Source organism: Aethalodelphis obliquidens, unplaced genomic scaffold, assembly GCF_003676395.1.
Source record: "Aethalodelphis obliquidens isolate GAN/ISIS:26980383/991018 unplaced genomic scaffold, ASM367639v1 scaffold18, whole genome shotgun sequence".
Taxonomy (NCBI): Eukaryota; Metazoa; Chordata; class Mammalia; order Artiodactyla; family Delphinidae; genus Aethalodelphis; species Aethalodelphis obliquidens.
Window position 1 is genome coordinate 10,129,015 of NW_020837962.1, and position 22,359 is coordinate 10,151,373.

General features: G+C 52.5%; 2 protein-coding genes across 2 annotated transcripts in view; both read left to right on the forward strand.

Moving 5' to 3' along the window:
* The first annotated feature begins 1,053 nt into the window (after positions 1–1,053).
* On the forward strand, positions 1,054–14,260 carry SRL (sarcalumenin). The gene is made up of 7 exons (XM_027118357.1): positions 1,054–1,085; positions 1,367–2,394; positions 4,073–4,174; positions 5,296–5,391; positions 7,809–7,925; positions 8,908–9,141; positions 11,033–14,260. The coding sequence occupies exons 1-7, from the start codon at positions 1,054–1,056 to the stop codon at positions 11,842–11,844; spliced, it is 2,421 nt and encodes an 806-aa protein (XP_026974158.1). The 3' UTR covers positions 11,845–14,260.
* Positions 14,261–20,120: 5,860 nt separating this feature from the next.
* The window catches only part of ADCY9 (adenylate cyclase 9), a 176,647-nt gene continuing 174,408 nt past the window's right edge, over positions 20,121–22,359 (forward strand). The window contains exons 1-2 of the mRNA XM_027117551.1: positions 20,121–20,249; positions 21,727–21,969. The gene's annotated coding sequence lies outside the window, so the exon portion shown is untranslated. The remainder of the gene's footprint in view (positions 20,250–21,726; positions 21,970–22,359) is intronic.

The following is a 22,359-nucleotide window of genomic DNA, read 5'->3' on the forward strand; positions in this document are numbered from 1 at the left end:
CTGGACAAGGAGCAGGCAGTTCTGGGTTCCACTTGCCCTCTAGCCGCCTGGTGTCTTGGGCAAATCAAAGACTTTCTCTAGACCTTCACTTCTGAAACCTGGCTGACAGTAATAAGGGAGGTGAATGTGGTCACAAATGTGAAGGTTGTTGGGGGAAGTGTTATATCAACATGTGGGCTCCTTTATAATAAAAGGCACCCAAACTTCCCATCCTTCTGAATTTGACAGCAGGTTGTATCTGTGAGGGTTAATGAGAAAATATTTGTTCCTGGCCTCTGGAGGCTTCCCCAGCTTTCAGGGAACAAGGGGGTGGGTACCCCGAGGCAGAAGGGGTAGGTACCTCCAAGAAGTGGCTTTTCTTTGTGGGAGGCAGAGCTGGGCCTGAGAGAGGAGGCGCTGTACCCAGCAGGGAGGAGGGATGCTGCTTCCTCAGAAAGAGTCCTGTGAATCAAGGGAGACCTGGGGATGTCTCAGCTACCCTGAGGCAGGGCACCCACGGTCCCGTCCCCTCATCCCCATGTGTCGGCAATGTTCCCCCTCTGTGGGTCTCCTCCTTAAACAGGTCCCAACCTGGGTGGGAGGGGGCAGAAGGGTTAGGCCCCACCCTCTCTTTTGACCCCATTGTCCAAATAAATCACACTTGTCCCTTGACAGAGGCATCTGACATAGATTGGGCCCCTTCCTTCCTTCTGCTTTGCTCTCCCAGTGCCCTTGGCTCTCCCCGTAAAGCTCTGGGCCCTTAGAAGGGGATCCCCTCAGGAGGGGTTTGCTAAGGCCACCAGGAAGCCCAGGCCTGCCCGTTTTGTGTATCTCTTCCTCCTCAGGCCATGTCCCCTCTAATCTTAGGTAGAGAGGCCAGCAAATGCCTGCCCTTAAGGGGACAGAATTGGATGTGTGACTTAAGGTTGAGAGCCACAAGTAATCCCCTAAGTGCTCTGCTCCTTAAGCTAAGAGGATCTGGCCAGCACACACCTGTTTTCACTACTTTGCTGGTAGCAATATAAAAAGCACGCTGGTTAATGACTCTAGGAACTGATAAGGGGTGGGGTGGACATGCATCTGTCCTATCCTGGAAAGATCTCCGGGTAAGCTAGGCTGCACGTGTCTGCCCGCAAGGCTGAGGAAGGGCTGGAAGGGCTCGCCCAACTTCCATCCCCACGGGGAGGCTGGAGAGGCAGGGTCAGGGGCGGGGCTCGGGGTGGGTCAGCTGTTCGCTCTGAGCCACGGCTCCCATCAAGAGGGAGGCTCTGCCGGCCACGCAGGGCGGTAATGAAGACCAGGGAGGGAGGAGCCCCACAGTCCCGCTGGTCCGCACCGCTCTCCTGGAGACAGGAGCTAGGCTGAGTTAGACTTTTGAGAAGCAAAGCGTGTGCCAACCCCTTGACATTTACCAATCGTGTTCTAATCATCTAGAACTGCAAGTTTCCGCTTCGGGTGGCACAGAAGATGTTGGCAGTTTGTTGGAGAATCATTTCTCTGCTGGAGACCCAAGTCTAGAGGAGAAGGAAAGGGCGCTTCAGGCAGAAGCGTCCCCTGGAGAGACGAACCCGCTCCTTCACCCCACAGATGGCAGGGAGGCTGGGGGCTCGGAGAAGACAGCCGCCGGGGCCCCCGCCACCAACCGCCTGGGCTCTAATCCTGAAGCCAGCCTCTCCAAAGCCTCAGCCTCCGAGTCAGCTCCCCCCGGGGAACCTGCGGGGTCTGGGGAGGAAGATACGGGCCCACCTGGAGCAAGCGCCCTTCCCCCAGGAGGGGAGGGGGCGCCCGGGGAGGAGGGGGCGCCAGAGCTCAGCTCAGGAGAGGGCCCAGGACTGGAGGCGGAGGGACAAGCTGGGAGTGGCGAGGTCTCCGAGGAAGCCGCGGAGGCGCTAGGGGACGACCCCGCGCAGGAAGCAGCAGCAGGGCCCCCAGAGCCTGAAGACTCAGGGGACTCTCCCAGCAAGGAGGTCGAGACAGGAGGGGAGGGCAGCCCAGGGCCCGGTCAGGAGCCAGAATTGCCAGATGGAGTCGCGGACTTGGACGCAGAAGCCGCGGAGGGGGCGGAGGACCAGGGGGAGCCCAGCCCCAGCCCAGCGTCGGACACGCGCGCAGAGGTGGGGGGTGCGCAGGAGGACCGCCCCGCAGAGGGGATGCCCGAGGACCATGAGGACGCGGCCTCCTACGAAGAAGAGGGGGGCGAAGAATCCGAAGAGGACAGCGGCGACGGGGCTAGTTCGGAAGAAGCAGGGGGCTCCTCGGAAGAGGAAGAAGCCGGGGAGGAAGTCGTGGAAGGAGCCCAGGAAGCGGCGGGAAGCGCGAGCAGCGGGGAGGAGGGGGCCCGACCGAGCGCTGAGGAGTTGCACGCGGGGCCCGAGGGGGCCGAGGCGCAGGAGCCCAAGGAGGAGGGGCCTCAGGGTAGGGGATCCCAGGGCTGCTCCGGGCACTTCCACGGGGGAGGAGGGCTGGCGGGGGCGTGGCGGCTGCTCCGGGAATTGGGGCGGCTGCGGTCTTCCCGGAGGTCTTGTGTTTAGGGGCAGGCAGGGTCCCACAGGGCGGGAGAGCCCCCAGCCAGCCCCGGGTTCGTGGGGTGGAGGCCCCATGGGGGTTGCCCGGCCCTTGGGGTGCCTTCGGGCTGTTCATTAGCCACTTATCCCCACTTCGGAGGGACCCTGGAGAGCCCAGAGGAACCTGATCACGTTATAGGCCATCAGAAACTTACCGGTTAAGGTCCCTCAATGCACTTTAACACAGACCGGTGCCTTAACCCAAAGGACGGGGTGGCGGTGGGGGGCATAGTGGCAGGATTTCAGGCCCAGAGGCAGGCTGGTGGGTGTGAGGGGGCACTGCGGGACCATGTTGGTGGGCTAGCTCCTGGGATCTCCCCTTGAAGACTAGGCCATGTCAGGATGGTGATAAGAAACCTCGGGCTGTCTGTGACACTGATGTCCCACAGATGTCCGTCCACCTGCTTGCTCTCAGTGCTGGGGAACGGGGTGGGGGGGGTAAGGGGGGGCAGGGCCAAAGCTTCTGGGCAACATTGGAGGCTGTAGCATCCTAGGGAGGTGTGGCCTCATCCACCAAGTACCCTGCCGGGACCAAGAACTGGCTTGTAGGATGGAGGCACTGGGGTCAATCTTCACTTTCCAACACAGGTTTTCTTGCAGAGTTTAGTTTCCACACCTGTCAGGTACTCGCGCTGGGGGAGCAAGCCCCTCCCCTTTCCCTGGCCTCCCAGTTCTGGATCTGATCTCAGAAAGAATCACTCTTTTGAGGTGCTGCATGAGGCACATTGATTCTTCTCTTCTCCCCTCCCTCCTGGAACAGGTCTCCCTCTGCCCCACAGGCCAAGTCTATCCTCCTTCTATCACCTAAAATCCTTTGTGCAATCAGCCCCTGTAGAAACAGCTGTGATGTTAGAGGCCCAGGAATGTGAGCACCCCTCCCTGGAGCCTCAGGTGGTCAGGGACATCTCTTGCTGGGTCAGAAGCAGCAGTGGTCCCGCCTCTCCCTCCCCCCTCCCCCCTCTGCTCCCCAAGACTCCCTGTAGCAGCTCTTCCTGATAAAATGCACACCTGACCAGGCCAGTGGTTCTCTTAGAACCCCAAATGCAGACTCCTATAAACCACTCCTCTCAGGAAGTTTTCTAACTCCCCCTGCTAAGACTTCGTAGGCACACTTCTTAGGCCCTCCTAGCTTCTGGAATCTTTCCTTCCATACGTACCCACATCACTGTCTGTAATTATATTACTTTCCAGGTTATTTCACCCCCTCTCCCCGCCAGACTGTAGAAAACTCCACAAGGGCAGAGCTGGGTCGGTTTTGGGCACCACGGCATTCACAACGCCGTGCTCCGTGCTTGGTGTATGTAGTAGGTGCTCAATCAACAGTTGTTGAATACCTAAAATGGATCGAGGAGCTTAACAAGTTGAGTTTGAATTTTAAAACTCCCTCCTAGAAACAGGGCTCCTTGCAGTTGAAGCTGGCAAGCCTTGGTCAGCACTTGCTCACAGCCCTGCCCTTGCCTGACTGGAGGGAACCTAGAGCCACTGGCTCCTAGTTCTGCCCTAACCCTGCTCTCTGCTTCTCTCCCCAGAAGAGGCGGAAGATGTGAGTGAGGAAACCCCGCTGAGGGACCGCTCCCACATTGAGAAAACTCTGATGCTGAATGAGGACAAGCCAACTGATGATTACTCTGGTAACCAGGGGCAGGAGCTGGGAGGTGGGGGGGCTGGGGTGGTAGGGGTGGGGCGGGGGGTGGGCTGTGTGGTGTGTTGGTGAGGACCTGGGCTGGGCTGGGAGAGCCCTGTGGCCAGCGGCCACGGAGCGCCTGGCGGGGCATGGCTGCAGCTCTGAGGCCAGCAGGTGCCCCAGGGAGGAGGAGTGCCCTGGAGATGGGGGGCTTCATGGAGAAGGCTCCGTGCGCAGCATCCAAAGCTGGGGGGCTCTGGGTTGGTGGGGAGGAGGAAAGACGATCCAAGCAGAGGGACCAGCGAAAGGGTGGAAGGCAAATCCCAGTGCTGCTGCCTGCGGACGGTGCAGCCTCCAAGTCATGGCCAGGGAGTGTTGTTCATCACTTTAGCTTTGATTTTTTCAGTTGATAAAGCCCTTTGGTGTCCAGTATTTCATTTCATTCTTGTAATAACCCAAGGCTTTCAGCAGGGCTTACTGTCTCCTCTTAATCGATGAGCTGGTGAAAGCTCAGAGCAGGGCAGGGCTTTGCTCTGGCACACAGCTGGAGACGGGCAGCTCACGGGCAGGGGCTGGAAAGACTGACCCTCGGTGGCCCCATGTTCTTCCCTCCCTGTGCCTCACCCCACGAGCCCCTTCTCCCTGGAGCCACACTCTTCTCAAGAAGATACTTGGGATGTTTGAATCCTCCCAGGGGCACCGAGGATGCGGTGAAGGGTGCAGGGCTGGGGCGGCCATGCCTCCTTGCCCTCTAAACCTAAGGCAAGCATGAGTACAGTTTGCGGGGGCAGAGAGAAGGAGATGGGGTTCCCATCTGCCATAGAAAGGGCCTTCAGGTAGCTGCAGGCTGAAGTGGTGCTTCTGGACACACTGTTGAGGGGAAGGAGAAGAGGGTTAGGTTAAAAAAAAAGCTCTGGAGACTTTCAGGGGTTGGGGGGATGCCTTTCGGTTTAAAGATTTCTGAGGGTTGGAATGTGCACCAGCTCCCCCCAGGAACACCGATGTACTGCACGGCCCCTGCTCCCCACCAGGCGGGGCCAGAGCCGCCCTGGGGAGTGAGACGGATCCACAGCGGTGAAGCCGCCCCGGTGAGGCCCCTGCCTGACCCTTGCCCTTCTCTGCCCCCAGTGGTGCTGCAGCGGCTTCGAAAGATCTACCACTCATCCATCAAGCCCCTGGAGCAGTCTTACAAATACAATGAGCTTCGGCAGCACGAGATCACAGGTACCTCTAGTGTCCGGAGGTCGGAGGTCGAGCCTATACCTCTGACTGTCCACACTTCCCTGAGCCCTCAAGGGGAGTTCTCCTGAGTTATCAGGGAGGGGCAGAGACCTCAGTGGCACGAACCATCCTTTCCCAGCAGGTGTGCCCCTTAATTTGCAGAGGGCTTTATGGGAGAGCAAGTGTTTCATCTGTGAGCATTCATGCAGGCAGTTTTGGTTTCCAAGGATGGAGATGCCAACTTCCATCCCTCCTGTGCTCGAGAGCCACGAAGGGCTCCCCATTCACATACAGGTGGTGTCGTCAGTCCCCTGATTGGCCTAGAATCCTTCCCTCCTCCTAATGGCTTCTCAACTCAACTTCCCTTGGGTCTGGATTCTTTCAGAAATTGATTTTCAAAATCATAAAAGTAAGATATACTTGTTGCCAAAAAAGTTCTGTGCAAAGTAGTATAGATTGAAAAATAAAAATCTCTTTCTTGATTTCCAGCCTCTCTAATTCCACTCCCAGAGACAGCTGCTGCTATGGTTTCTCATGAATACTTCCAGATAGCGCTCTGCTTACATGAGCATATCCAAGGGTGTCTTTTCGTTTGTTTTACAAAGATGGGATCACACCACAGAGCTGCTCTTTCTGGTCCTTGTGAACCCACCACCCTAAATAACATACCCTGCTGATGGAACACGGGGTGTTTGCCATGTTCTGTTTTTAAAGCATTACAAACACTGCTATAAGTGTTATGTATTTCATGGAAGTATATTTGAGGGATACATTTTTTAAAGAAATGCTGGAATTCAGTATTTTGATAGTTGTTGCTCAGTTGCCTTAGGTTGTCCTCTGTGTACCCACAACAACAGGATAGTGTTCTTGTTGCCCCACAGCAAGGCCATTTTTAAGTGTCGCTTGTCTTGGAAACCTGTTAACAATGGCATCTAATTGCCATTTAATGGCTAGTGGTTTGCACGCCTCTTCCTGTGTTAGTTGGCTGTTTCTGTATCATCTCTGTGATGTTCCCAATGGCTCTACAGCGGATGCGGTGTTGTAGGGCCTACATTATTCCTGCTTTACAGAAGGTGGACCGGAGGCCCTGAGAGATGCTGGGCTACTCAGACCACACAGCTGGAATTAGGAGTGGTAACTTTCTCCTTCTTCCTTTTTCACAATTCCCTTGCAATCTTCTTTGACAGGCGGCCCAGGGGGATGGTTTCTCTGTAGGGAGAGCATCCCAGTGTCCTGATCTCACTTTCCAGGCTCCCTCCTCTCCCTTCGTCTCTCGCCAGTGCCAGGGCTCCTCTGTGCCCCTGGGCAGCCTCCTGTGTGACCTCCCTGCTGGGTCCCTCACTTGCAGCCTCCTGTGTGTGCCAGTGCCGCCCCCTGCTGCAGAGAGCGGGAACAGCAGCCGGCAAAACCTGCTGGAGTGGTCTCGGGGGAGAGCTGGAAGGCCCAGTTCCCCTTGGCGTGGCCTGGGCCTGGGGAAAAAGGCTTCTTGTAGGAACTCTGTGGCTGTAACTGGGGACTCCTGCCACCCCCAACCCCCAGCCCGCCAGTCCCTTCCTGTCCCCGAGCCAGGGGTTGACACCCAGCAGTGCGAAGGACTCACTGAGTATCTTTACCAGCAGGGAGGAAGGGGCATGGCCTGGTACCAATTTCAGGTAATAAATATGTGCTCTCCCCTCACAAGACACCATCTTGGTCTCAGGGCTCAAGGAGGGGCTGTAAGTCAGCAGGAAGAAGCCTCTTACTGCCCCTTCCCTGAGCCCTGGAGAATTCTGCTTTTCCTGCTCAGGGACCCCAACTGGGGAAGCCCAGGCAGGGTGTTCTCCCCAACATGGGACAAGAACCCGAGAATTGCCGAGTCAGCGCTTGGTCTCGGAGACGGGCAAATGTGCTGTGGACTTTGGAGACTAATATTTGAGACCGGCCCTGGAGCCTGGCTTGGGCTGAGCCTGAGGAGGGGTGTCGAGAGGTGCAGTTAAGGGGAGGCAGGCAGGGGACAGGCAGCGCCCGAGTCCAGACCATCCAAGGGTGTATAAGCCTCTTCTGTGTCCTTTGTTTGGTTACCAATCCAGATAGCGGCATTTCAGCCTCTCCCTGCAAGGCTGCTCTCTCCTGCCCCTTTTATGAACCGTTCGCCCCCAGATCTGAACCAGGAGGAGTTGACTTCAATTGATCCCTTCCACTCTGGGGCCGGTGTGCTGCGGATCTGTGCATGGCCCAAATGCTGTCTTCCCATGTCCTCTAACTGGGTCATTGCACTAACATAGCATGAGATGTGCCCCTGATGGTGACACGCTCTCTGGTCCAGGGTAGAATCCCACAACTCAAGATGGACTGTCTGGGACGCAGAGTGAAGAACCCTGTCCCTCCTCAGTAAGGAGCTTTGTGAGTTCACCTCCATGTCTCATCCCTGCTGCCCACAGATGGGGAAATCACATCCAAGCCAATGGTGCTGTTCCTGGGGCCGTGGAGTGTTGGCAAATCCACCATGATAAACTATCTCCTTGGGCTGGAAAACACTCGCTACCAGCTCTATACAGGTAACAGTGAGACTTTCTTGTGTGATTGTTGGTATTTTAGTGTCATATGTAAAAAGCATTTTGAAGAATGAAAACATTCAGGGGACGTAATGTACAGCACAGGGAACATAGGCAACAACAGTGTAATAACTTTGTGTGGTGACCGATGGTAACTAGACTTATTGTGGAGATAATTTTGTAATGTATGAAACTATTGAATCACTCTGTCATATACCTGAATCTAACATAATATTGTAAGCCAATTATACTTCAATTAAAAAAATAAAATATGACAGATTAAAAAAAGAAAAAATAAAATATTCATACGTGTCTTCAATATAATAATGAAGATTACATGCAAGACACCAGCAGTTACGCCCATGTTCACAGAGCATTATTCACAAGGCCAAGAGCTATAAACAACCCAAACGTCCATCAATGGATGGTGGATAAAAAAACGTGTTCCATCCATGCAGTGGAATATTATTCAGCCTTGAAAAGGAATGAATTTCTAATACATGCCACAGCATGGATAAACCTTGAAGACATTATGCTAAGTGAAATAAGCTAGACACAAAAGGACAAATATTGTATGAGTTCACTTATATGAGGTCCCAGAGTAGTCAAATTCATAGAGACAGAAAGTGCAGGAGAAATTCTAGGGGCAGGGGGTGGGGGAATGGGAGTTAGTGTTTGATGGGGACAGAGTTTCAGTTTGTCAAGATGAAAATATTCTGGAGATGGATGGTGGTGATGGTTGCACAACAATGTGAATGTTCTCAATCCCACTGAACTGTATACTTAAAAATGGTTAAAATGGTACATTTTATGTTATGTATATTTTATCACAATTAAAATAAAAGAAGCCACTAGGTTAGCAAACATAGTATCCAACGCCTGTGGCAAGCCCTCCGTGAAACATCTTGCTTGTCCATGTCCTTGGTGGTGGATTGCTTCCCCAGAGATGACTGTGTTCCCTTTAACCCCATGCCTGTGTGTGCAGGTGCCGAGCCCACCACCTCCGAGTTCACGGTCCTCATGCACGGGCCCAAGTTGAAGACCATCGAGGGTATCGTCATGGCTGCTGACAGTGCCCGGTCATTCTCGCCCCTTGAGAAGTTTGGCCAGAATTTCCTGGAGAAGCTGATCGGCATTGAGGTTCCCCACAAACTTCTGGAGCGGGTCACATTTGTGGATACGCCAGGCATCATCGAGAACCGCAAGCAACAAGAAAGAGGTAATTTAACAATCATTTCTGAACAGCATGAGCGCTGTCTTAGAAAACTGTTAATATTTTAGACAGTGGATGGTAGGCAGACGTGGGAGAGGCTAGTGTTGTCCAAGACCAGGGGATGCATTCTTTGCTTCCAGCCCCTTGTTGTCACTGTGGTGCCTCTTAGGTGTGGGGTACCTCATCCTTTTCCCTTCCCAAGGACTGATCAGGTTTGGAGGCCATCAGCATTTTCCCAAGGGGAAGCCTGGTCTTCTCTGTCAGGAGCTCCTTGAGGTCTGTGCTGGGGCTGAGCTGTCTTTGGGAGGCCCATGGTGTCCGGGTGATCGAGAGCCTGGACTCGTTGGATCCCAGTCCACATGTACTTGACCTCTGGCTATCTTGGATCTGAGTTAAACCTGACTTTCAACTCTTCCTAGTCCCAGTACCTGCTTTACCAGGCCTGCTTCAATAGAAGCCTGTCTCAGACTTTCCAAAGCTCTGCTTGCCTTCAGGTGGCAGGGGAGTGCCACTTAGTGTCACTATGATGCAGGGCCGTCTGCAGAGATGAGTCATAACGGGGCATTTGTAGGAATATATGACCAGATGGTGGATCTCAGTTTATGGTTATAACTCTCATTTTGGTTATAACCAGAACCCTGTTTTATGGCTAGTAATAATATTATCACTAATAATTATAATAATAAATTAATCTTTATTGCACTCCTATAATGCATAGGATAATTTTATGCGTTACTGATTGATCATTGTAGAAACATTTCAAGACAGGTATTCCTAGTCCTCTCATTGTGGAAGTAAATTAAAGGATATATTGAGCTGGCTGTGTGACAGGCTGGCAGTTTTAGTTTGGTGCTTTGCTAAATTTATAGCAACATCGTAATCTTTATATCATCTTAGGTGTTATTGTTCTTCTTGTCATTTTGCAGCTAAAATGCTAAGGCTTAGAAGCATTTAATATTCAGCTGGCCAGTGGCAGGGCCCAAGTTCTAGTCCAGGTCTTGATGGCAGGTCCATGTTTCTTTCCCCTAAGTAAGGCACCTTCTCTTTTATTCCTTCTAATTCCCTGACATTTTTCCTTCAGCATCTTTGCCACTGCCCAGATCTTTGCAGACAGTGGGAAAATCTCCATTTGGAAAAAGTGTTTTGCTTTCCTGGAGTCTTGGATTCCATTGTGGATTAAAACAAGGGTCAGGCCGTTCTTTTTTTTTTCCCCTGCCTTGCCATGCGGCTTGTGGGATCTTATTTCCCCATCCAGGGATTGAACCCTCAGCCTCAGCAGTGAAAGCACGGAGTACTAACCACTGGACTGCCAGGGAATTCCCCAGGCCATCCTTTTTTTTAATAAAAATAAATTTATTTATTTATTTATTTATTTTTGGCTGCGTTGGGTCTTCATTGCTGCCGGCAGGCTTTCTCCAATTGCAGTGAGCGGGGGCTACTCTTCCTTGTGGTGCACTGGCTTCTCATTGAGGTGGCTCCTTTTTGTTGCAGAGCACAGGCTCTAGGTGCATGGGCTTCAGTAGTTGTGGCACGTGGGCTCAGTAGTTGTGGCTCACGGGCTCTAGAGCACAGGATCAGTAGTTGTGGTGCACAGGCATTGTTGCTCTGTGGCATGTGGGATCTTCTCAGACCAGGGCTCAAACCTGTGTCCTCTGCATTGGCAGGCAGATTCTTAACCACTGCGTCACCAGGAAAGTCCCCCCACCAGGCCATTCTTGATTGAGGGTTGACAAGGGACAGGAGATATGTAATTAATTCTTTAAAAGTCTTTAGAAACCCAGAAACTCCCTGATGCCGTTACTCCCTTTGAGCCATGGAGTGGTCTGGTTCTGGAAAGAGGGGCGAGGGGCTTGAGGTGGTGCCTGCCCAGCCTGACTTCTCGCTTCCTCTCCCCAAGGTTACCCGTTCAACGACGTGTGCCAGTGGTTCATCGACAGAGCGGACCTCATCTTTGTTGTCTTTGACCCAACCAAGCTGGACGTGGGTCTGGAGCTGGAGATGCTCTTCCGCCAGCTGAAGGGGCGCGAGTCCCAAATAAGGATCATCCTGAACAAAGCTGACAACCTGGCCATGCAGATGCTCATGAGGGTCTATGGGGCCCTCTTCTGGAGCCTGGCCCCGCTCATCAACGTCACGGAGCCCCCAAGGGTGTACGTCAGCTCCTTCTGGCCATATGACTACAAGCCTGACACCCACTGGGACCTGTTTCTCAGGGAAGAGATCTCCCTCCTGGAAGACCTGAATCAGGTGATTGAGAACAGGCTGGAGAACAAGATTGCCTTCATCCGCCAGCATGCCATCCGGGTCCGCATTCACGCCCTCCTGGTCGACCGCTACCTGCAGACGTACAAGGACAAAATGACCTTCTTCAGTGATGGGGAACTGGTCTTTAAGGACATCGTGGAAGACCCTGATAAATTCTACATCTTCAAGACCATCCTGGCAAAGACCAATGTCAGCAAATTTGACCTTCCCAACCGCGAGGCCTATAAGGACTTCTTTGGCATCAACCCTATCTCCAGTTTCAAGCTCCTGTCCCAGCAGTGTTCCTACATGGGAGGTTGCTTTCTGGATAAGATTGAGCGGGCCATCACCCAGGAGCTCCCCAGCCTCCTGGGAAGCCTTGGGCTGGGGAAGAATCCAGGTGCTCTCAACTGTGACAAAACAGGGTGTGGTGAAACCCCAAAGAATCGCTATAGGAAACCCTAGGTTGCTGTGTCACCATTCTCGGGCTCCTGTTGGTGAATGAGCTTGTGTCCTAACTGTCTGAGAAGTCCTGGTTTATTAACCCTTTGAGCCACACTGGCAGGAACCGTTACGCGTTGGAGATTTGGGAGTTAATTGAGGCCAGTTGGTGGGGTAAGGGGTGGGTCGAGGTGGGAGAGTGGAAACTGTGAATTGTGGCATGCTTGTCTTGTTGCTTCAATTAGGGGCCTGACTGAGGCACGTCAGGCCACACCTGCTTTTCCTGGATCCCCTCTTGGAGGGACAGAGAGCAGCTAAATTCTAGTGTAAACTGGATTAACAAGCATCACATGAGCTAAAAGCAGCTGAAATTCCTTTTTCCCCCTGGTAAGCTGGGAAACTAGAGGAGATTTGAGTTCCGTAGGGCTGTCTGCTCTGTCCACGTGGCTGCCTTCCACACAGTCTTCTGTTTGTCCCCAGCCCTCGGCTGCCTCTTGAGCTTGGGTTGGATTCAACAGGAGACAGTCTCTCAGGGTCTGAATCAACCTGGGTGTTGAGCCTACCCCCAGGCCTCTCCCCTCTCCCCAAGGGGTGTGGAACGATTCAGGATACCAGAATGCTAAGAGAGAACAAGAGTTCCCGGCTAGAAGGAGCTGCCTCCCCCAGGCCATTTCTCTGGCATTGTTTTCTAAGCCAGCCAGGAAGCTCAGTCCCTTCCTTGGCCCCAAGAGGAGGGTGACTGTTCCATGCATTCAGGTAATTTACTTGTTGGAAGTGACTTCAGTGAAAGTCCCGGCAGGGCTCAGAGGGTTAATTGGTTTGCAGTGTGTCTGTGTCTATTGCATGTCTTGGAAAACTCAGACCCCAGAGGCTTTGGGTTTCAGAGGGGACAGTGGAGAGCTTCTTGCTGTTGCCACAGCTTCTCCGTGGAGACACTTGGCAGAAGATTCGTTCCTTCCTGGTTTTCATCACATGGCTTTTCCTTTCCCTTCTTCTCCATTCCCTGATGCGCTGACACTCAAAACTCGGAGCAATTTCCCAGGAGTCAGAACCAGCACCAGCCGCTTGGTGCTGGTGGCAACCTAGGCCTGACCTTCAGTTTCCCACCTGAACTTGATGCCGATACCCACCGAGCGCACATGGTAGGGGAGCCTGGCCTTCAAATACCAATGAGTGTGAATGTGTGTGTATTATGTTGTCCAAGAGAGATTAGGGAGATAACAGATGCCTGAGGGCACAGAGGAGGAGCTAGCTATGAGAGTCATGCCTGCCTGGCGGAGGGCAATGGGGATGGGGGACTGGAAGGAAGAGCCTGGAGGGGACAACCTCTTGATGGGAAGTGGGTGTGTGAAGAGTCTAAGTCCAGGAGACCCGGCCCGGCCCGGCTGCCCCGAGGGCCTCCTCCTGCCGAGTGACAACTGAGCCGGCCCCTCCTGGGAGTGACCTGTCTTCACCAGGAGGACCCACCAGCACCAGGGGGTCACCAGGACCAGAAGGACAGTGAAGACGAAGCAGAGGGAGAGGCGCCCTGAGGATTAGGCAAATTGGTGATCAGATTAGGCCCACATGGAGAACTGCAATCGCGGAATTCCTGTTTCTCAGAATGATTAGCACTCCAGCGAGTGCTGCATCAGAGGCTGCCTCTTTTGGCTTTTTGGAGGACCCGGGACCTCCCACAAGAAGACCAGAGGCCCCACCGCCATCAGGACGTTGTCTCTAAGGACAGAGGCAACCAGAGAAGCAAAGTCTGCCAGGGGCATCCAAGGAGCCTGGTGACCAGCACCTGGGGAGCTGCTTCCTTCTCATTAAAAAACAGCCCTGGCTTCATCTCCCATCCTTTGCACTCTCAAGGGGCTGCCCTCCCACTTTGCTCCTTAATGCCCCTTCCTGCCCTCGGCTACTCTTGGCATATCTGTTTTTCCCAGTGAAGAAGGGGAAGAAAAAGTGGAGAACTGGGCATTGTCATAGCTGCTGCGGTCACCACTGCTTTGGGGGAAGCAGCTGAAATGAGACGAACACATTCATACAATATTTATATTTTCTGGGGGGGGGGAGGGCGACATCATCAGCGATCTTTCTCCCCTTTTCTTTTCTCCATCCAGCTAACTTTTCTTACTCCTTCTGTTCCTCTGTTCACCCCTTGACTTCCCTTCTTTCTAACTTCCCGCAGGCTTGTCAACCAGCTGGGGCTTTAAGTGCTGTTTTGTGCCCTGCTCTGTGGAGGTGGATTTCGAGCAGACTTCTGACTCTTTGGGTGAGGGTGGGGGGTAGTGGGGAACTGGGGGGGATTCGGAATCCAGAGATTCCCCCAGGAGGAGTATCTATGAACGTTTGTGCCTGAACAGTTGCTGTTTCTCTCCGAAGCAGAACCTTTCCAGTGCTCTTTCCGTTCTGAGTTCATCAGGGAGAAAGTCTCAATAATAAAGTTCCAATCTCTCTTTAATGCCTCGTGCTTTCTCGTTGCCTCCAACCAGTGTAATCTCTTTTTATTCCTTTTATCTAGTGGAGTGTACTGATTTTTATTGACTTTAAGTTTTTTAAAGAGCAGTTTTAGATTCACGGCAAAATTGAGAGGAAGGCAGAGATTTCCTACATACCCCCTCCCCACACAGCCTCCCCCAATATCAACGCCCCACCAGACGGTACATTTGTTACAACTGACGAACCTACATTGACACGTCATAGTGACCCCGAGTCCAGAGTTGACATTAGGGTCCCTCTTGGTGTTGTACCTTCTATGGGTTTGGACAAATGTACAATATGTGTCCATCTCTGTAGCATCATACGGAGTAGTTTCACTGCCCTAGAAATCCTCTGTGCTCCACCTATTCGTTCCTCCTGTCGCCTCTCACCCCTCGTACTAATTTCGTTTTTTTTAAAAATTTAATTTTTGGCTGCATTGGGTCTTCATTACTGCACGTGCGCTTTCTCTAGTTGTGGCGAGTGGGGGCTACTCTTCGTTGCGGTGCGTGGGCTTCTTATTGCGGTGGCTTCTCTTGTAGCGGAGCGTGGGCTCTAGCACACAGGCTTCAGTAGTTGCGGCACGTGGGCCCTAGAGCATGCCAGGTTCAGTAGTTGCGTTGCGCAGGCTTAGTTGCTCCGCGGCATGTGGGATCTTCCCAGACCAGGGCTTGAACCCATGTCACCTGCGTTGGCAGGCGGATTCTTAACCACTGAGCCACCAGGGAAGTCCCCTGTGTACTAATTTCTAAGTTTCTTGGGGATAGACTGAAAATGTATAAGTTGCCCACCCTTGATTGGGACGCCCTCCCAGCATTTTCTGGAACCTCCCTCCTGCTTCTAGCCTCCTGGTGTCAAAGGTGACTCGTTCCTTCAGCCGGCTCTGAAACTAAGGCTGTTGTACAATTGGAAACTTGAAGTAATACTCTCTCCTCATCACCTTGAATTTGTCATTTTCCCTGGCCTCTGTAGCAGTAGCCCATTAATAGGAGTTATTGAAGCTTCTGTCCCACAGAGCTGGCCCAGGCGGTCACAGCATTTGGTCCATGCCCTCAACCACGTGGCTGCCCACCTGGCACCTGAGGCTCAGGTGGAGATGCTAGAGGTCAGGCCTGAACGTAAGGATGGTGCCTCCCCTTGGCTTCTGCAGAGAGTGGTGCCCCCACAGCCTGTCACACTCCTGCTGGTACCCGCCTTTACAGAAACCCAAGCCGGTCCTTGCCTCCCCGGGCCTGTGCCCTTCCCGCCACACCTTACTGTCCTGGCGTGAGCATGTTCCCAAAAGGAAAAGAACCGGGCCCTGGGGTGTTGGTGGGAGGTTGGGGATAAGCAAAAGGGGAGTGTGAGAGCTAACCCACACCAGCACTGATGGGCTCACACCGGAGAGGATGCTGGACTCAGCGAATTCAGCGCGAGGCCGTCTGCTCTGGCTTCTCCTGAGGTGGGGGCTGACCTTAAGGCAATGCCCTCCTCCCCTTGGCCTCCTTCCGATTAGGGGGCCCACATTCCACAGACTGATCAGCTGAGCAAGCTGCTCTAACTAAGGCTGCTGCTGCCACCCACCCCACAAAGTCACTGGCCCTGCCCGTAACTGCAACCATCGTTTTCCCACGAATGGAAGAACATGGAGCTTTTCCCAGGAAAAGGCAAGGTAGGTGAGGTCTGTTCTGAAGATAAATAAAACACAACAGACCCTGCTGACATGTTCAAAATTGTGCTGTTTCACAAGCCTTATCCTACTACATTTATGTTAAGTCTGTCGTTAGGATGATAGAGAAACAGAAGGGCAAAATGCAGAAAGCAAAATCAAAGACCATTCTAAACACAGCCTGATGATATGAGGGATGTCGTGGATGGAGAGTCTACAGCTATGTGTATGTGTCCCCTGAAGATCTGGGGGTTACAGGGGGATCTATAAGGAGCATGCAAACGCATGCGTGTAAAGTCTGTGTGTGGGTGTGTGTCGGGCAGCAGATGCAGATGTCGAGAGGGTGTGCATTGTGTGTTGTGTAGAGAAGGTCCATGGGCAATGGGGACGTCTGAGGTGGGGAGGTGGGCGTGGCTGTGAAGTAACTGTATGAACAGTGTGTGGATTTCAGATCATGGGAGCATGTGTGCAGGCAGATGTGTGTAGGGGGTGCCCAGCCCAGGGTGGAGACCCAGGAAGATTTCACCCGAGGAGGACATCCCAATGGTCCCTGGGCTTTTCATGTGTCCCCCAAAGTCTGAGCCTTCAGACAACATTACAAGCCAATTCCACTTTCTGTGACATTTGGCTCAAGCTTTTCCCAATCCAGGGAAACTTGAATTTTTCCTTAGAAGACCATAAAGGCAATAAAAAAGAAGCATAAGAAAGACAAAAAAATGAGAGTAGAGCAATGCAGCGAAGGTGGATTCAACAGGTTCTGAGGTATCCCCTGAGCCAACCTCTTACCCAAAGCATACAAAAATGACATGCATAAATGAGCATATTCTGTGTGTGCTTGCACTTTGGAAACTGTTCTCTGTTTTCCCATAAAGTCAGTGGGGAAGGGAAAACAACTTCTAGAGCACTCCTTTGCGCCAGGAACTGGTCTATAGACCTATAGACATTACCACTCTTATACCTTAAGATAATGCAGTAATTCTAACAGCTGTGTGCCAGGCCACACTGAGTGCTTTATGTACTTCATTTCTTTCCTTTTTTTTTTTTTTTGGCCAGCTGCTCGGCTTGCGGGATCTTAGTTCCCCAACCCAGGCCACGGCAGTGACAGCGCCGAGTTCTAACCACTGGACTGCCAGGGAACTCCCTGCCTTATTTCATTTAATCCTCAAAATAACCCCACAGGGAAGGAGCCGTCCAGCACAGACACGAGCACAGGCTCTGGAGTCAGAGTGCTTGGGATTCGTCTTGGCCTCCACCACTTAGTAGCTGGGCAGCCCTAGGCAAATGACTTAACTTCTCTGTGCTTCAGTTTCCTCACCCACAAAATGGAGATATTAATAGTCCCTCTCTCATGGGGCTGTTGAGGGGATTAAATGACTTAATAATGCAACATGCTTGAAATAGTACAGAGCCCACAGAAAGCATTCAGTAAATGTTATTACTATTATTAATCATACTTTACTAATGAGGAGACTGATGGTCAGAGCGGTTGGGATGATGGCCTGTGTATTTGGGAGGGCCAGAATTCTATCTGAAGTCTGACTTACCCTACAGGTCATGTTAGGTTACTTGCCCAGGGTCACATTTGGTGACACTGTTCTTTCTGATCCCTTTCCCTCCTCTTTACAAACTGGCAAAAACTGAGCATTGTCTGATTTTTTTAATATTCGGTCAGTACCTTGAAGCTTGTTAATAACAACAACGACAAAAAATTATCATTTAAAAGTAATTTTCATTAAAAAGATTATTGAGGATTATTTCCTGAGCAACAACAAAAAAATATTAAAAGAAGAAAACCAAACCCTTAATTCCATTTCAATTTGATCTCTACCATGATCACCTTGTAAAGTAGATGGGGCAGGTATATTTTTTATCCTTAAATCCAAATCCAGCATGGGGAAACTGCATATCCAGAGAAGTTAAGTCCAAGTTCACCCTGTTAAAACATGACAAACCAAACTAAAAGGCCAATTTTCTGTCCATCCCATTATTCTTTCTACTATATTCTATCACACTGACTTGTGCTAATCTGGAGCATAGGCCAAGTTATGATAGTACATTTTTTTGACACGCTAAAAAGAGTGATTTTGTCTTTGTGAAGAGTGCAAAAAATTTTATTTGTTCTACTTCCATTTTCTCCAGACTTCTGGATTTTTTTTCCACCGCAACTTCAAAAGCCTAGGAATTCTTACATATTTATTCAGGCATAGTCTCTGCCCTGGGGAGCTAACAATCCAGTTAGGGATACAGTCATGGAACCCAAGTGACCAGGGAAGACCTCTGGGATGAAGCGACCACAATTTCTAAATCATACATGGGGATACATGGTCTGGCAGAGGATTTTTGTCTCATTTGCAAATGTAATTATTTGAAAAGTCTGACCAATACATATAGACTGTGTAATTTACTTAAGCATTTAATAGATTTCCTTTGTTGAGAATTCATCTCCTGAGAATACTGAGACAGCCAGTGGGTTACGGAGCTTGGGAAGGGAGTAGAATGCTAGTTACACTTTTTTTTTTTTTTTTTCCGGTACGCTGGCCTCTCACTGTTGTGGCCTCTCCCATTGCGGAACACAGGCTCCGGACGCGCAGGCTCAGCGGCCATGGCTCACGGGCCCAGCCGCTCCGCGGCACGCGGAATCCTCCCGGACCGGGGCACGAACCCGTGTCCCCTGCATCGGCAGGCGGACTCTCAACCACTGCGCCACCAGGGAAGCCCCTAGCTACACTTTGAGGGATGGGTGGGTTTGGAAGGTCAGAGGCCGGGGGGGTGAATTCTGGGGGAACATCAAGGGCCCAAACCCACAAAAAGGAAGACATCTGTGTGGCCAGTGAGGAATCAAGGTGAAATGAGGTGAATTAGGGAAAACTAGCACTTAAATGGAAGCGCAAGGAACCTGGGTTCGAGGCCACTCCATTTCTGAACAGAGAAGGCCAAAAGAAGCAGGGAAGTCTCTGCAGGAAGCAGCACTGGGGCTGACTGGAGAGGTGAGAGCTTAGCACCAAGGAGCCTGTTTCAGCTACTCAGATAGTGTCCCACGGGCAATGCTCCTCTGACAGTGATCCATGGCCTGATGGGTGGAGGGGTACCAGGTTTCTGTCCTCCCTCGACACTGACCCACTCCTAGGATCTGGGAACTAGGAGCTGGAGCCTGGTAAGGAGGCGGCGGGAAGGAGCCCACCCCAACATTCTGGCCCTACTTAGGAGCCCCTGTTGGGCCCTGGGCCCCTACCAGCCCCGGGGCAGAAGCAAATCTGTGTTCCTTCTCTGGACCTCGTGACGTTTCGGTCACTCCAGCCCAGGTGACCAGGGCCAGCAGACAAGAGGACACGTAGGTCTGTGTGACCCGGGCCAGACGAGGACATGGGTGCTCCTGGCCCGCGGCCTCTGGTCTCAGATCATCCAGCGAGACGGGCTCCTGAGGGGGTCGGGGGCGGCTTCCTGCGCGGGGACGGGTCTCCCCGACCAGCGACCAACGCGTTTGGGGGCCTCGGGCGCTGTGGTCCGAATCCTCACCGCGGCCCGGTCCAGTCCGAGGTCAACGCCGCGGCCGCAGGGCCTCAACCTTCGTCGGTGCACGACCCCACCCCCGCCTTCCAGGGGAAACCGAGGCCCAGAGCAGGGCATTTCTGGACCAGGGTCGTGAGGGTGGGGGAATCCGTTTCCCGGAGCCGGAACTTGGCCTCGCCCCTCAAGTCCGGCTCTTGACTCGCAAATTGTTATCCCCGAAAGGCTCCTCACCGCGACCCTACGGAGGTACTGCCCCCGGCCACGGAGCCCGGCTCCGGCTGAACCTCGCTCCGGCTGAGCGTCGCTCACGTGAGCGCGCCCTGCGCACGCGCCTCCGCTCGTGCCCGCGGTCGGGCCCCGCCTCCTCCAGGGCTGCGAGCTCCCGACAACGCTCCCGGGATCACGCATGCGCAGGCGCTCGGCGGCGCTTCCTGGGGACGCGGGCTCGGCTGAGCCGGGGCGGGCGGTGACTCAGCGCCGGTGGCGGAGCGGGGTGGGCAGCGGGGTCTCCTCCTCGCGGGGAGCAGGAGCTTCGCTCTGTCGGCCTTTACTGTCTTTTGAGCGGAGGCCGACCTTGGGCCTGGCTGCGGTGTAGGCTCGTCCACCCAGCCGTCTCTGCGCGGTCCGACCGCTGGAAGCCCGGAGGGGCTCAGAAGTTTTCATTTGGGGTCGGGAAAGGCCTTGAACTTGCTCAGAGTTATGGGCTGAAGCCACAGATTTCTGGAGGCATTTGGGGGACGTGAAGAACGTCAAAGGCAAATTGGTGCTGGCAGTTACTATGTTGTGGTTTTCACCTGCGGTCAAACCTCAGGTAAAACAGGAACTGATAATTTTAGGAGGTTATTCCACTTCCCTCCCCCCGCCAGAAATTCAGAGAAGCTTGTAAAGCTAGAATCCACATTGCCCTCTCTTCCTGTCCTTTAGGACAGAAACCCAGCCTTACCTTGCTCACTTTCTTCTATTTCTGGGTGACCGCAGGTGGGAAAGCACTTAGGGCAAATGAAACCAGATTAGGGGGCCATGGAGGGTGATATTATTAGAATGTCTTTCTTGTGGCTCCTGGGTTTTCCTGAGTCACTAATTTCAGGAGCTAAAAAGGACTTCAGAGATTCTGTAATACCTCATCAAGTGGTCATTAGCCTTTACTTGAGGCATGCCCAGCGACAGGGATCTCTATCTAGGGTCTTCAGACAGGATGCTGGTTTAGGTCCCTCTGCCCCAGATGCCCCTTCTTTTGCAGCCCTGTAGGCATCAAGTGTTTACTGGCTTCTGTGCTTGGACCCCTGTGCACACTAGAAATTGGGAAGGGACCTCTGTGGCTAAACCAGGGTTGGCCAGCTGCTTACTGAAAGTAAAGGGAATTTCTTTTAATTCCCTGAGTTTCCTTTGCTGTTGCTTTGGAGCAGAGATCATCTGGGTATCTGGTACCCTGGTGGCCTGAGAGGAAAAGGAAAGTCCTTGGAAAGGGGTTAGGTGATTCCTGGGGAAGAATGCGTTGGTGTGTGGCTTAGCTGCCTCACCTGCCCTCTGCCCAAGGCAGCTCTACTTCCTTATATGCATCCCTTTCCTGGGTTTAACTTCACAGAATGCCCAGTGGTGGCGGGGAACTGTAGGACAAAAGAGCTATTCTTTTTACAAATAAGGAAGCTGAGGCCTAGGGAAGGAGAAACTGGCTTAGGGTCACAGAGCCAGTGAGGAGGAGAGATGGGACTCAAATCCAGGTCTCCTGATCCCCAGGCCTTTTCCCACACTCCTTCACCCTGTATGTCAGGGGCCAGTAGGAAACAGACGGCATATTTCAATTGCATAATTTGAGGCAGAGTGTAGGGAAACAACTATGGAAAGTGAAATATTCTGGGGCTAGTCACAGTGGGATCTTACCACCTGTATGCCTGGAGGCAGGGAGGCTGTGTGGAAGGTCATTTTCCTAGAGCTGGGACTTTGGGTCAAGGGGCTCAGGAAGGGAGTTGGGGGAATAAAAGCCTTGTCTTCAATTTCTCCCTCCCTCTAATCTCGCTCCCCATGCACCAAACCCAATGGGAAGTCAGGGGCAAGGGAGTCTTGATTAGTCCATACAGAGCAATTCTAGGGCACTGCACAGGGTGGAAAAAGATGTAGAATGTACAGGGCTGAGGTGGGGGGAAACAAATGAAAGATAACCAGCATAACATGCAATCTTGCTTCTACCAGTATAACAATAGTTTACATTTCTTGAGCACTTACTCTATGCCAGGTATGTTCATTATCTCATTGCATCTTGCCATAAATCCATTTTCTCCATTTGACAGATAAAGAAACTGACTAGAGAAACAACTCGAGGGATGGAGATGTGGACAACTAAGCTGACATCTGCCTCTCCAGGATCTTATCTTGTGTATAGTAGTCCCTCTGTGGATGTTGGTGGGATGAATAGATGAAAGAGGAGCACATAGAGACTGGATTCGATGGAGAATCACCCTGAAGATCCTTAGCTGTGCCTCTCCTCTCTGGGGCTGGGGTGCAGCTGGAGGGACTGGAGGCTGTCTGCAGAGGTGAGTCCCGAGCCTGTTGGTGTCTCTCCTGCCGCTTTGTGATAAGCCAGGTTATTCAAGTTAAAAGAGTAGGTATATAGATCTGAAAAAAAAACCACCCCAAAACCTTGGACATTTTGCCTTTCCTAGTAGAGGATATCTTTGGAGTTAAAAACATTTCTCTTTCTGCAGCCAGCCTTCCCCACCTCCTGATTTCTGGTCCCCCCACCATCTGGGCAGGGGCCCAGGTGCTGCCTCTCTTCCCTGCTCAAATCCTGCGCTCCACCCACAAGCTCCGTTCTGCTCACTGCATCGCTGTGCTGTTCCTGGAACACAGGGTTCTTCGGGGATGAACCAAAGACCAGTGTGGCCGGGAGCATTTTACCAGCACCCCTAAAATGGCCTGCTATG

Excerpts from the sequence above, each read along its gene's own strand:
- SRL (XM_027118357.1), top strand. The coding sequence starts at position 1,054 with ATGCATCTGTCCTATCCTGGAAAGATCTCCGG. Across the intron at positions 1,086-1,366 it reads TATCCTGGAAAGATCTCCGG|CGTGTGCCAACCCCTTGACA; the intron begins GTAAGCTAGGCT and ends TGAGAAGCAAAG. Across the intron at positions 9,142-11,032 it reads CCGCAAGCAACAAGAAAGAG|GTTACCCGTTCAACGACGTG; the intron begins GTAATTTAACAA and ends CCTCTCCCCAAG.